The sequence below is a fragment of the Nerophis lumbriciformis genome, linkage group LG02 (assembly GCF_033978685.3).
Source record: "Nerophis lumbriciformis linkage group LG02, RoL_Nlum_v2.1, whole genome shotgun sequence".
Taxonomy (NCBI): domain Eukaryota; kingdom Metazoa; phylum Chordata; class Actinopteri; order Syngnathiformes; family Syngnathidae; genus Nerophis; species Nerophis lumbriciformis.
This window is the reverse complement of record NC_084549.2, coordinates 33,104,289-33,119,399: the sequence shown is the minus strand read 5'-3', so window position 1 is coordinate 33,119,399 and position 15,111 is coordinate 33,104,289. Positions and strand designations below refer to the sequence as shown.

The window sequence follows — 15,111 nt, the reverse complement described above, 5'->3', positions numbered from 1 at the left end:
GTCATGGGATGTATGTATGACACATTAAGCTAATAGCTGCATCACTGTGGCAGTACTTCCATTCAATATTACTACACCATTTTGCATGTTATTTAGATCATAATATTTATCTTTTTTCTTTCAAACATACATAAACAAGTAGAAAAAAATACCATAACAATGAATTATCACTGTGCTAGTACCCCAAAGAAAGTACCCATTTAACCATTTTGTCACACTTGACAACTGACTTTTAGAACTTGAGGACACACTTGGACACAATACAGAGTTACCATATGGAGTACAATCAGTAGCTTTGAGTGGCACTATGCTGTACTTTAATAACGAAAGAAAAAAATGGGCTCCCACTGTATTTTGATTCAAACAGCCTAGATGAATGAATATTACATTATGAGGAGTAGCAAAAGCCCATGCACAGGATCACGAAACTTGATCTACGGTGTGGCTGTGACTGATGAACGTGCACAAAGAAGGAGGACAAAAGTAATTTGATCCTTTGTCCTACTTGGATGCATCACTAGGACAAATCTGGAGAACCTTGAACCTCCAAGAATTTGCCTATAAATTGCAAAAAAATATGATGTGTGTAAGCCTCACCTCATCACTTCCTAAAAATAAATGTAACTTCCCAAGTAAAGAACATACACTGTGTAGATTATTTAGAGATAAAATATTGAAATCTGACTCACAGAACTTGACTTTGGAAGTACTGTATTTCACATTCTCCCGATGCCTCATTTGTTTGGGTTGCTGCCATTAAGCACCTTGTCATTGAGCTTATTATATTTTTGTCTGAGTTACAATGTATCTGACATTCCTATGGCCCGTGGCTGCAGCCATCAAGGTTTGTATCATCTCAATAAAATATGCATGGCATCCACCGGAGACAGCAGTGGCGAGGCAGAGTGCCTGCAAGAGGCAGGAGGGTGCTCAGGGGATACCTGTCATACTGAATATATTTTTATCTAATAGCCTTCACACCCCCTGTCTTGGCCAGGCAATAGTCTTTAGTGCTGTCCAAAGACAGATGCCCCAACAACTGTGTACATCTTGCTAAAGTTGGACAAGTGTTTGTTTGCATCTGTCAAGGAGGTGTGTGTGCATGCAGTGATGAGTGAGATGCAGCCCATACTGCAATGAGGAAGGGAAATTACACAAGTGCCCCCAAGCATGCAGGTTTGTGTACACACTTCTAAAAGTCTTTGACAACTATGCTAATTGTGTGTTTCAGTCAAGGTCAATCCTGACAATAGCGGCTCTAACTTAGTGAAGAGGAAGATAGACGAGGCGAAGAGGAACCATTTAGGCTACAAGGACCGCCTCTAATTAGCTTAGGGTTTTGATAAAACCCAATGGGGGGGAGGAGGGTGGTGTTCACTTCAGTTCAGTTGAATGACTATCATCAAATCTGCCCTGAACAACAGGTGGGTGTTAGATTCCGGCAGTATTCATCAACAACAATAACTGTACAGTATATGGCGTTTTGTCACTTTCTTGTGAGTCTTTTTTTTGCAGAATGAATATAACAATGTAATGGTTCAACCAACACTTATTTGTCAACTCTTTCATAGCTACAAATATATGTAATGCATGCTAGCTTGTGTGGCTGTGTACTTGGTGTATCATACTTTTTCTTACCCCTTAAGAGCCATGCCAGGTAATGAGCGAACTGGTCAGAGCTTTTAGCTCACTGCCAAGCGCTGCTCGACTTAACTCTCATTCTGTTGGGATTTGTGGTTGTTGGTTGTAGGCTCCAGCATCCACTGCTACCTCAATGGGACAAGCGGTAGAAAATGGATGGATGGATGGTTTGAGCCAAAGGTTGAACTGAGCAAATGAACACATATTTGGCTATATATCCATTTACACTTAAAGGAAGTGAATATAAAAGAAAATTAGAGCCCTCTTTGCAACTATATTAGGTTTCACTTTTCTGGAAGGAATCGTTTCTCCATTCATCCAGAAGAAAATGTTTTGGTCAGAGAGAAGGCCTAAATCCCAATCTCTGTTCTAGTTCATCCCAACGGTGTAGCATACACCATTCCCAAACTGTCGCTGTCGAGGCTAACCCTGGTTGATTAATTAACAAATTCAGAGGTAAGCCTCGAGATGCTTGTTATCCTAATTTCAAATTGGGCAGCAAGTGTGAGCATTTAGATAAACCATGCAAAACACACTTTTCAGTCTGTCGACAGAGAACAATTGACACTCTCAATGAACTCTTGACACATCGGACATTATTGGTTATGCTATTCTAATGACCAAATGAAGCCTGACCCGGATTTTTTGACAGTTGCACATTCTATAACCCCTAAATCCTTAGCTCAGGTTTCTACCAGCTGTCCACTTGACAAACAGAAGGCACTCTTTCATAACCTATTAGGAGGCACACATACTTGCTTATAAGCCGTCACAGAATGCATGACTAAGTGTCTAAATGACTGAGAGTACGCCTGGCCTTACACGCCACCGATAAGGATGTATAATTATTATTGTGTGGTGGGAGACAATACAGGAAGCCGGATCAACACGGGGATGACAACAGATGATTTAAGAAAATAATATTGTTGAGGCAGATTCCTTCACCATAGTAGCAGTATGTGTGAGTGAACTTGTTTGTTGCCATTTTCTGAAAGCGGCATAAAAGATGCTTTCTAAGAGATTTTTGTTAGATTGGCAGGACCATATGGGTATGTAAATACAGGCTGGGCTCACGCTGTGGAATAAATAAATAGATAAAGAAGGTTGAGGGAAAGTGTGGTGTCAGATTTGATCAGCTGTGCTTGACAAAGGCCAACACCCCTGGGCTTCATATTCAAAAGATTCAATGAAATGGCGTGACGGAGTAAAGCTAATGGTTGGTGTGTGGGTCATTTTTGATAAAAATACAATAGCCGTTGACGGGATGAGAGCAGAGGGAGTTAAGGTTGTATTTAGGAAAGAGGTTTTGAAAGCACAGCTGCTAATAAAATACAGGTAAGACTAGGGATGATGTTCATTAAGAAATTATCGAGTTTGAGCCCATTATCGAATCCTCTTATCAAACCGATTCCTTATCGAATCTCTTATTGAATCCAGATAGGTCGTTGTGTGTGCACGGAGTTCCAAAAGCCATAGATGTTATATGACTGGGCCGGCACGCTGTTTATATGGAGGAAAAGCGGACATGACTGAGGACAGCATGCGGCCGTTATAGGGTGAAGGTTTCAGGTGAGAGAGGACGCTAAAGGCACGTCCCCAGTGAGCATATAGTGCTGCTATGTGCGTTGTAAATAAAAAAATTGCCGACAATCACATCACCAACATGGACGAGGTGGCACTCACTTTCGACATCCCGGTGAAGCACACTGTGGAGAAGAAGGGGATTAGCACGGTAGCGAATCGATACGCACAATGGGGCAAGAGAAGTCGGCTTTTACTCTTGTGCTTGCTTGCTATGCTAATGGACAACGAGACTGACTTTGAAAATGAGGAGAGGGAATCTGCTGTGTTAGATGGAGAACTTTCCCAGCTGTTCATTTCGGACACAGAAGATGAGGACTTTGATGGATTTGTGGATGAGGATTGATCAAAAAATAATGTGAGTACATTGATAAATACTTCAATAAAGTACAACCGAACTCAGCTTTGCTCCAGCTGCCTTTTTAAAACAGCGTCCATGCATGCTAGCGTATGTTTTAAGCTAGTGTATGTTTTAAGCTAGCGTATGTTTTAAGCTAGCGTATGTTTTAAGCTAGCGTATGTTTAACCATGCCTGCGCCCAAAAATACGTTGCTCCTTATTTATGCGTTAAGTACAGAAATAGCACCCGTAACGGACACGGCGCATTTTAATACGGTGCGCCCTATGGTCGCGAAAATACGGTATAGTGGCTTCGATAATGGGAACCAGTTTTCAAAAAGGGATTTGAATCCATGGAATCGGTTCTTTTCTTATCGAACAATCGGGACAACCGGTTTCGAACATCATCCCTAGGTAAGACACACGCTGGGTGATTAGGACAAGATGGCGTGTGTGGTTGCTTTTGTTCGTGCAGATTAACCAAGGATGTGACTGAGTGTCTTGCTAGTGCCAGTTGCACATCCATGCAAGAGTGTTCCAAAACATTAGTCTGTCTGCATGTTGTTCCGCGGTGTCAAGCCAAGTGTCGCCTCCAGGACCAACAACATGCTGACAATGGCGAGGCTTGGCCCCGATGCCTCTGCTGGACGCGATCTCGCCATGGAGACCCAGTGACCAAGCGGGACAAAGGGACGAAGGGGGGCTGAACCCCTATTAGTGAACGCAGAGGGGGGATAATTACTCTGAATAACTCTCAACTGACAGGATTTGCTTACCCACCATTGAGAGCAAGATAAATTAACTCTCTCCCTCTCGCCAGAGGCTGGGAGGAGGAGTCGGGGGGATTGGTAGATGAAGGTGGGGGATAAAACCTACTGTGGTACAGTACATGAAGACCACCCCCTCCCCCTATAGCTTATATTTACTACTATGCACGCAAAGTAACATACACATGAGTGAATGCTCAGGCAGAATTAGCGCCAGAGGGGGTCTTTAAAAGCTGTGTGTGGCTTTATCGCCCGTTAAATGTATGTTGGAGAAATATGAGAACATTGGTCATAACAGGATCTGATCTATGTAAAGTGATCCACAGAGAGCCCACCTGCACATTATGGCAGAGAAAATGAGTTGATACACGCAAACCAAACGAGGCATACAATTTGATCCTGAAAGAGTTATTGCTGAATACTACTTTGACGGGTTTAGCTATACAACTAATATCATAATAATCCATCCATCCATTTTCTACCGCTTGTCCCTTTCGGGGTCGCCGGGTGTGCTGGAGTCTATCTCAGCTGCATTCGGGCGGAAGGCAGGGGTACACCCTGGACAAGTCGGCACCTCATCGCAGGGCCAACATTATTGTAATCCCTAAATTCAAACAAATCTACAGGTTGGACAAATGCCTCTCTAAAGTCCAATAAACACCGTCTGAAATGTCACTATGTCAGAAGCTCTCTAATGTAAAGGATTGATTAATTCCACCACAGTCTATTTGGTTTCTTTTTAAAACTATTTTGTTTAGTGTGATGCCAACACAGATGTCAGCGACTGTGTTTCCATACACTAAATTAGTCTGATTTCTCCAATAGTTATTTTTTTTGTATTTACACACTTACATGTGAAGTCTCAGTGTCTATGCACACTCTCTAATGCGACTATTTGTCATACGCCGTATGCCTTCCGTTCACTGAGGGACGCTAATTTATTTTAACACGGATTAATGTATTGCTTTTCCGGTTGACCTATGACAACACACCATAACAAGGCATTTTTGTTTACATGTCTACATGCAAGAGGATGCCCTGCTGAACCCCTTATGGACTGGACTCTCACATTATTAACCGTATCTACTCAGCATCCATTGCACCGGTCACCTTTCAAGGTTTGTCATTGTGTTGAGTTGTTTCAGAATCACTTGCCCCGATGTGGGATCAGAGCCGAGGATGTCGTTGTTGTGTCAGGTGGGGCTGCATTCGGGCAGAAGGCGAGGTACACCTCGCACAAGTAGCCACCTCATCGCAAGGCCAACACAGACAGAATTCACACTCACATTCACACAGTAGGGCCAATTTCGTGTTGCCAATCAACCTATCCCCAGATGCATGTCCTTGGAGGTGGGAGGAAAACAGAGTACCCGGAGGGAACCCACGCAGTGACTGGGAGAACATGCAAACTCCACACAGAATCTCAGTTTCTTTTTTTTCTCCCATCGATGCGCTTCAAAATGTTATTTTCTTTTAATTTGTGAAGTAAATAAACACTCTCCTCTTCATTTTAGTTGTTGCCTATGTTTTTCATTGAACGGGATCCGCTTCCAGGTTATGTCCCGCTTGTTGAGACTGGCACATGTGCTACATGAAAGGTCCCTTGTAGCAGCACACACCCACTGGAGACATCTGGTTTTCAATCGCATAATTTAGGTGTTAGTCCGACTTTTCAAAAGCCAAACACAATCAGATTAAGGTGTTTCCATGGGTTGTAGAATGCTTCCTTTGAGCCAAATTACAGTGTGGCTGCTCAGCAGAATATGTCGGTATGGTGATTTGCCTTCAACATTTCCTTTTGTTATTGGATTTATTTTAAAGTTAAACATTTTAAATATGTTAGCATTTTGGAATTGATCATTGTAATTTCTATACATTTTCTTATGGAAAGATTGATTCTAAATTCAAACAAATTGATGGTGGACCAGCTGGACTACTCAAGTGTGATTAACACTATTGCGGGTGGCTACCCTACTAAGAGTTACAAAAAAGGAAATACTTACAGTGACTGTTTGCAACTTGCTCAAAGTTACATTTTTTAAACCACCGACTAGCTTATGTTTCTATTAGTTGTTGAACAAAACATATTTAATTTTCTCAATTACTAAATGTTTTCATAAAAAATTGCGCATTGGACCAGGGAGAATGTCTGGTGCTTAGGCTGTCCCTCACTGCTGTCTCATACACATGTTTTAGCAAAGCGTGTGCACATACACAAAATTAGTCCCAGAGAAGCAACTAACAATTTGCAGTCATGTTGTTGTTACTATAGGATACCTAACATTAGTAGATTAACTTTGCGAAACCGCTATCATTAGCTGACATCAAACAAAGCTAATAAGTGCTCAGCGTTAGCGCACTCTAGGCAGGCATGTCATTGTTGCAAACAGCTCCTTTAATGCATTCTCAATAATAATAATGCCAAGCAAGCTATGTCAGATTCCCATGCAAAATGAAAATTACCCATGTGTAAATATCACTGAATAAATGCCTCCAAGCTAGCAAAATGCATCTGTAAAGCAAAGTCAACTCTAAATCCTCAGTTCTCATTGAGCATTTGCTTCAAAACGGCTTGTTGACACAAAGGTGTATTACTTGAAAATAGAAAAGTATTTCTGCCATATATATAGTTAAATGTATTACAAACAGAAGTAGTATTTTCTAACAAAAAATTGTTGTGTATGTCTGGAAACTGAACATGAAGCTGCGTGAATGAATGTTACATTATGAGTAACATCTTTCACATCCTACACAATCTTTTCATCTACTATTTACATAGATGTGCAATCAAAAAGAAAATATATATGTACAATATGAGGTTCTAAAATAGGCTATATAATTTAACTGCTTTACAACCACATATTTACAATGCATTTCCTCAATGTTCAAAGGGGATTAAACTCCATAAACATCCTCTACATGCATCACCTGCCACCAGATAGTAGTAGTTTACTTTGTGTCATGACAACTGGTATATCATGTTTGACTTGTTTTTCTTTTTATTATTGGACTGGAGCGACTCAACTCAGCTTTATTAACACACTAGATCATGTTTAAGCATAACACATTAATGAAGTTCCATCAACATTAGAACACTTTGTAAAAACTGATGAGTTTCTTTGTAAACTATGCTTAGGTAACATCACACGACACAAATAGCTGCTGGTGGAGACAATAGAGAATTAAGATTAGGCTTTACCTCATTTAGGCTTTCTTGCAATAAGCCTTAGTATTAATAAAATCATGGCATAATAATTACAAAAAAAAAAGACAACTTAAAAATAATTTTCTATATCTTACTTTGGCCAAAAATAAAACAAGCACATTCTGAAAATGTACATATTACAAATAATCCTCTTGGCAAAACACTTCAAGTTAGTTGAAAATTCTGAGAAAAAAAATTGTGCAGTTTCACCATAATAATAAAAATATCGCTAATATTTGTTGAATATTCAAGTCACCAAATGTAGATGGAGTATTGTTGGCGCTTTTTGGATGGTTATTTATTGGGTTTTATGGTCCAAATAGATGCAATAGATGCAATGACGTCTTGGCTCCCATTGGCTCCATTGTAAGCTGACTTTTATTTACGAGTTAGAATGCATTAAAAAAAAAGACGTGTTCTTGTCTCTCATAAAGATTGTGAATTATAGGCAAAATTAAAAAATAAAGTGCAGTTCCCCTTTAAAGGACAATACATTGTATCATTCTGTGAAACCATTGCAATAAATTAATAAAACACAAAGAAAACTTTCTGCCTAGTTCTGAAGACAAAAAGTACAGAGAAAGAACACTGCTGTTACACTAAAGCTAAATAATTACATAGCTAGAAGGTACAGCACAGTAACATCCAGACAAAAGGCTTTTGAAAAGAGAGTGTGATGTAACGAAGAACAGAAAGTTACAAGAAACACATGTTTTGTGGCACATATCTAGTTACCTTTAGGAAGGGGAGAGGAAGCCTCAAAGAAAAAGACTACAAAGTGGAAACATTCCTTCAGCTCATTTTAACCGCCATTCTACACTGCAACTTTTGTTTAGATTTTTTGATCCAGAAACTGGATGCACATCCTGGCTGCCATTATGAAACCCTGTCAACTGGTCATTTTCACTCAGGAAATCAGGCTAGCACGGCCAGAACGCGGCCTGAAAAGGAACACTCACATTTGATGTTGAAGGAGGCGTTGGTGGAATGGAGCACCTCCGCTGTGGCCATGTTTAATGCGACGCACTCAAAGTTTCCAGCATCCAGCTGGCGCTCCACAGCGGTGAACTTGAGATTGCTGCCCTCCTGGTAGCGTCTCTCGCTGTTGTCCAGGGGCTGGCCATTGTGGAGCCAGCTGTACGTGATGTTGGTCGGATCGCTGACTTCGCAGCGGAGCATGGCGCTGCGGCCATGCAAAGCATCCTGGGACTTCGGCTCCTTGGTGAACTGTATGGCGACAGCGTGGATGGACAGGACTGTGTGAAGAGAGGTAACCAGAGGGAAAAGAAGCGACCAGTTAGCTTACATAGGAGAAAAACAAATGTAGTTTGTGACACAGTGATGTTCGCGATCCAACACAAAGTCAGGCCACACACATTCTTGTACCAGTCATGTGCCATCAGTTTGGAAAGACATGTTTTGTTCAAATAAGATGTGATCTGTTGCACTCCCATCCTCACGCACACTTGAATCTTTCATGATGGTTCTACAAGGACAGTGCAATACATGTTTTCTGCTCTATTTAACCACATTTCACTGCAGGGACTAAAACCCTTAACCAAAACCAAGAACACATACACCAATGTAGGGATGCAACAATTACAGATTTTGACTGTACGATTATAGTCTGAGTAATAATTACGTTTCATGATTATTATGCATTGATTAATTTCACAAAAAATTATAAAATTACATATTCCTAAGACATGTTGCTGTGTTATTCATTGTTGTTGGAAAAACAGTAATCAAATAACTCCTTACAAAGTGATATAAATGGAAAAAATATATTTTTAATAATTAATAAATTAACTAATAATTGTATTTATAAAAGACTAAAATGAACTTTATTGATCGCCCAGGGGAGAATGTTACTCATGTGGGTAATAAACTCAGGTGTAATTGTCATCAACCACCATTCATCCCTATTTATTCATTTTTTATCATCTATTTTATGCTTTTTCTAATAACAGGAATGCAAATAATTTGATCCCATGGTATAAATGATAAATGATAAATGGGTTATACTTGTATAGCGCTTTTCTACCTTCAAGGTACTCAAAGCGCTTTGACAGTATTACCACATTCACCCATTCACACACACATTCACACACTGATGGCGGGAGCTGCCATGCAAGGCGCTAACCAGCAGCCATCAGGAGCAAGGGGTGAAGTGTCTTGCCCAAGGACACAGCGGACGTGACTAGGATGGTAGAAGGTGGGGATTGAACCCCAGTAACCAGCAACACTCCGATTGCTGGCACGGCCACTCTACCAACTTCGCCACGCTGTCCCGTATCGTTATATTATAATATACTAGGTCCTGATGTTATGTTAGTGTTTGCTGTATAAACTTACAATGCCTATAGTTTATTCAACACAGACGGGGAAAAGCAATCTTTAACGTTAAAAGTTGCACCATATTGAACGTATTTAGCCGCAACTTTCTTTTGGTAGGTTTTGCGAATGGGTGAGCCATTGTCTTCAATGACTCCTTGGTGATTTTTTTAGGTACCCAAAATGTTCCCACATCATCAACTTCAGCTTTGTCCTGCTGCCATATTTAGGCTAATGTAGCATACTAGCGTGTCTTTCTATAGATGCGCAGGTTGTACCAAAAATAACGTATCGGCATAATGTCCGTTTATAGCTAGTGAGGAGGACTGAAGCACACCGTGTAGTCGAACATTTTTTAATCACGGTCAATAGTAAAAACGGTTAATCGTAACATTACGCCTTTGCGCGATATAATTTTAAACAGCATAGGTGGAATTAGTTAAATTGTCATGGAGTATCTAGATTTAATGAGTGTAGTTGACAGTGGTGTAGAACTGCACTGCAACATACTTGGAGATGACTCTAATAGAGTGGTTGTGTTATTTAGCTATAAGAGTGGAAATATTGGAAACATCCTTCAGTGTCAAGTCCCGTCGGTTTTACTGGGTTTGAACTACAGCAATCATCTCGCCATGTTCCAACAGTTACTACCTTGTACCTCTACAATCTGTCAAGGCAGGTCTCTCATCAGTTCGCTTGACATTAAGTTAGCATACCTGATGTCAAGTTTGTTTTCATAAGGTACGGTCCATTGCTAAGAGTCGACGAAGCGTACCACTAGCAGTGTGTGGGTGTTGCATTTGTGTGGTGTAGGGGGAGGGATTTGTCAGCACATATTAAAGAACCGGAGCCAAGCCACAAGAGAAATCTTTCAATAATGATAAATCCAAGACAAGCCAAGGTATGACCTCAAACTTTATCCCTTATAATGCCTTTTTCGTCATCCTCATCATCATCACACATGCTCAAGATGACAAAAATCAGGTACTGTACATAACTGACATTTAGAGACGTGCCATAGTGTAATATGTTTGCTTGTCAGTGCCAAAAGAGCATGGTCAAACGTGCTACCTTGTCAGACGAACGGTCACATAAAATATTGTAAGCTTTCAGAATCAAGCCTGTTACACGACATGGCAAAGTGTGGATGGCACAGTCGGAAAAAGATGAAGTGATCAAAAAGAACGGGAGTCAGTTTTTGAACCTTTGTATGCTTTTGATAAATATATGTACTTCTCTTTTTTCTTCATAAAATGGCATTATGCAAAAAAACAAAAACAAAAAAAAGCCAATTGTTATGGTACAGGACACGTTCATATTGAAAATATAATGCAATAAATTTGTTAACTTTTGCATTTCCATTACACTTTTTGGTGCAAGGCAGCAGAGTAATCAGTTTTTGGAGCACCTTGGTCTGTCAGGAAAGTGGGTTAATCTTTGTGACAGTCATAGTCCAGTGGGTTTTTCTTCAGCGGTAACTACTCGGTGGCTAGCAAATTTACAAAAAACACAGGAACACCTGCGACCAGATAATTGAATTCTGCCGGACTCAATGTGCCACATTTCTATCCTCAGGTTGTGCCATTTGATGCAAAGTGACAATTTATGTACTTCAATTCCACTAATGCTTTCAATTTACAGTAACTGATATTTTATTCAGACACATTTAATTTATAATTTGACAAAATCTGGTTCACTCCGGAATTCGATTGTACAAAAAAAACTATGTTGTCTAAGGCTGGGCAATATGGCAAAATATATATATATATTTTTTTATATCATCCAATTTTTGATTAATATTACTATTTTTTTTACATTGTAAGGAATTATTCTTGTAACAAAATTATTTGCAAACATGTATCTCAATCTGTGCGTGTGTTTTCCAATTTGCGTGCGTGTGCACTAATTCGTGTGTGTGTGTGTATAGAAATCTGAGTGTGTATCCAGATCTGCGTACGTACGTTTTAGATCCGCATATGTGTGTTTTAAGTTGTCTGTCTGTCCCTATTCAGAAAAAACCCTCGATAAACTGTCTACTTACACGTGACTTTTGCAACACGTGTAAGATTTGAGCGTGCGCATCCAGATTCTTGAGCGTTTAATACAAATTGTGCGCGTGCATTCAGAAGCTCATGCGTAATACCATCTGCGTGTACGTATCTATGATCTGCAAAGAGCAGGAACCCATGCACCTCTGAATGCACGCGCAAGAATCTGGATTCGCGGGTTCAAATCTTACAAGGCAGAAGTGTCGCAAAAGTCACGTGCAAGTAGACAGCCTACCGAGAGTTTTTTCTGATTAGGGACAGACAGACAATTAAAACACACATACCCGGATCTAAAACACATGTACGCAAATCTGAATAGACACACTCAGACTGATATACAGACACACAAATTGGATTACACGCGCACAGATTGAGATACAAGTTTACAAATAATTTTGCTACAATAATACTTCCATAATATTGATTTTACCTACCAAAGTATCTGTACTAAAAACTAAAGAAACTAAAGATTATTTCAAATTTCTATTAACATATTGAGTAGATAAAGCAAATTGAATAAGACAAAGAACAGTAACAACAATGTATCAACAAAGACGTTTGATAGAACTGCAGACGGAATCGGGGATTCGGCCAATACAAATTTAAACTACTATCAAACGTCTTTGTCCCCTATGATTTACGCATTAACAGAACTGCAGTCGGGGATTCGGCCAATACAAATTTAAATTACTGTTAATACATAAATCATAGGGGCCTAAATAACTCCATTTTCAAGACTAACATATATTACTGCCTTAAGCTTCAGTTTATATCTACGTTTGGTCATTCTGTTCATATCTATGATTCTGTTTACTTCAGTTGTACCTTGTAACCGGAAGTGGAGCTGGAAAAGGTTGACTCTGATTGGCTCACACACATTTCCGCCATGTTTGATCAAAACAATATATGCTAAAAGCAGGTCACCATGATTGACCGACAATGCATACTTGCCAACCCTCCCGGATTTTCCGGGAGACTCCCGAAATTCAGCGCCTCTCCCGAAAACCTCCCGGGACAAATTTTCTCCCGAAAATCTCCCGAAATTCAGGCGGAGCTGGAAGCCACGCCCCCTCCAGCTCCATGCGGACCTGAGTGACGTGTCAACAGCCTGTTTTCACGTCCGCTTTCCCACAATATAAACAGCGTGCCTGCCCAAACACGTTATAACTGTAGAATGATCGAGGGCGAGTTCTTGGTTTCTCATGTGGGTTTATTGTTAGGCAGTTTCATTAACGTCCTCCCAGCGCGGTAACAACACACAACAACAGCAGTCATGTTTTATTCTACCGTAAAGCAGTTTGTCTGCCGTAAACAGCAATGTTGTTGTAATATATTGAGTTGGAGGCAATAAACAGGCGAGGTGATGAAGTACGTCTCCTTACTGTGAACTTCAGAACAAACTCACACACTTGACGTTAGGTGCGCAACACCATGTAAATCGTTGGCCAACCAAAAAGTAACCCCAGTACGCTATAGCCACCATTCACCAGGAGATGGCAACAGACAAACATAGATCACTCTATTACATTCCTCCCCTTTTAGAAATGTAGAAGTTACTCAAAATAAATAAACAACCCAACCAAAAAATGCAGAAGCTCAATTAAAAAACTGTACTTAAGCCACATTCTTTTTTCTTATTTTTAGTACTGAACTCTTAACCCTCATTTGTAAACAATAACATGCTTATTATACAAACAGTATTTGTAGACCTTTAACACAGATTTATATACTGTCTTCAGAGATTCAGTTTTTTTTGGTGATACTCGAAACCTTTCTGGGTACCTGCAAAAGGGTGTTCAGCATGGTTAGAAAAATAGTGACAGAGAATAGAACAAGGATGGACAATTCAACCCTTAACTCAACAATGAGTAGATGAGTGTTATGTGTGTGTATATGTGTAAATAAATGAACACTGAAATTCAAGTATTTATTTTATTTATATATATATATATATATATATATATATATATATATATATATATATATATATATATATATATATATATATATATATGAAATACTTGACTTGGTGAATTCTAGCTGTAAATATACTCCTCCCCTCTTAGCCACCCCCCCCGAAATCAGAGGTCTCAAGGTTGGCAAGTATGCTACAATGTATCACGATGGTTGATCACAATCCTATAACCACACAGCCCTAATGTTGTGGAAATAAAATGAGAGAGGAATTGCTGCAGAATAACATTCATATTGATGGAACACTAAAGTCATAGCTTAATAGATACCCAACTCCTGCATATAAATGTCCATAGTTAAGATTAATGTATTAATAAGAAAGTAAAACGTCAGAAAATACACCATAATTATAGAAACCTGGGGAACAATTCTAAAACCACACCTTAACCCATTTCCTCACCAAACAGTACGTTGCTTGGCAAAATCAGTTAAGTGTTGTTTGACTGCAAAAAGCAGAGGCGCTGTGGATTAAATTTCAACTGTTTTGCGAGTGTCCGAAAGAAGAACATTTCGGCAGCTATAAGAAGCTATAGTATACTTCATACCTGTTGACGCAGTGTGTACACGTATGTGCACGTGAGCGATAGCGCTGTTTGATTACACATAAAGAATAACATCCGGGAAAAGTCCCTGGATACTCGCGCACACGCACGCGCACGCACACGCACACACACACACACACACACAGGAGGTGTTTACGACAACCACAGGATGACAGACAAGAGGAGGGGAGTGATGAGATGGAAGAAGGACTGTCTATCACATCTGAGGAAGTCTGCCAAGTTTACAGGGTAGCTCACACGTGGAAGAAGGCCAGGCGCCATGACCTACATCTTTCAAACACCCGGTCTGTCTACTACCCACACACAAAATAAATAGTAAGTACCATATATTATGTACAGTATGCTGTATACTGTATGTATATAGAAAGATAGATAGAAAAATGCAAATACATAAATCGCAATAGAATTGCAACTAGACAAAATATGTTTTTTCCTTTGCTTGAAGACCAGACCGAAACCTGCTTTTATTTATTTAGCACAGAAGGAAAATAAATGTTGAATTGAGTGCACAGAGAAATGTTCAAAGAGATAAGCAGGACAAACACTATTCGGACTTCTGAGGGAGCTTCAAAGTAAGAAGAGTTGAAAGGGAATGTTTGGAAGATAACGCGGAGCAAACTAAGATTAGGACATCCAAGGTTCGTAAAATTAGGTAATAA

General features: G+C 39.8%; 1 protein-coding gene across 1 annotated transcript in view; it reads right to left on the bottom strand.

Moving 5' to 3' along the window:
* The window catches only part of ptk7b (protein tyrosine kinase 7b), a 169,440-nt gene that overhangs the window by 42,864 nt on the left and 111,465 nt on the right, over positions 1-15,111 (bottom strand). Inside the window, exon 2 of the mRNA XM_061961205.1 lies at positions 8,493-8,789. Coding sequence (XP_061817189.1) covers positions 8,493-8,789 — 297 coding nt within the window. The remainder of the gene's footprint in view (positions 1-8,492; positions 8,790-15,111) is intronic.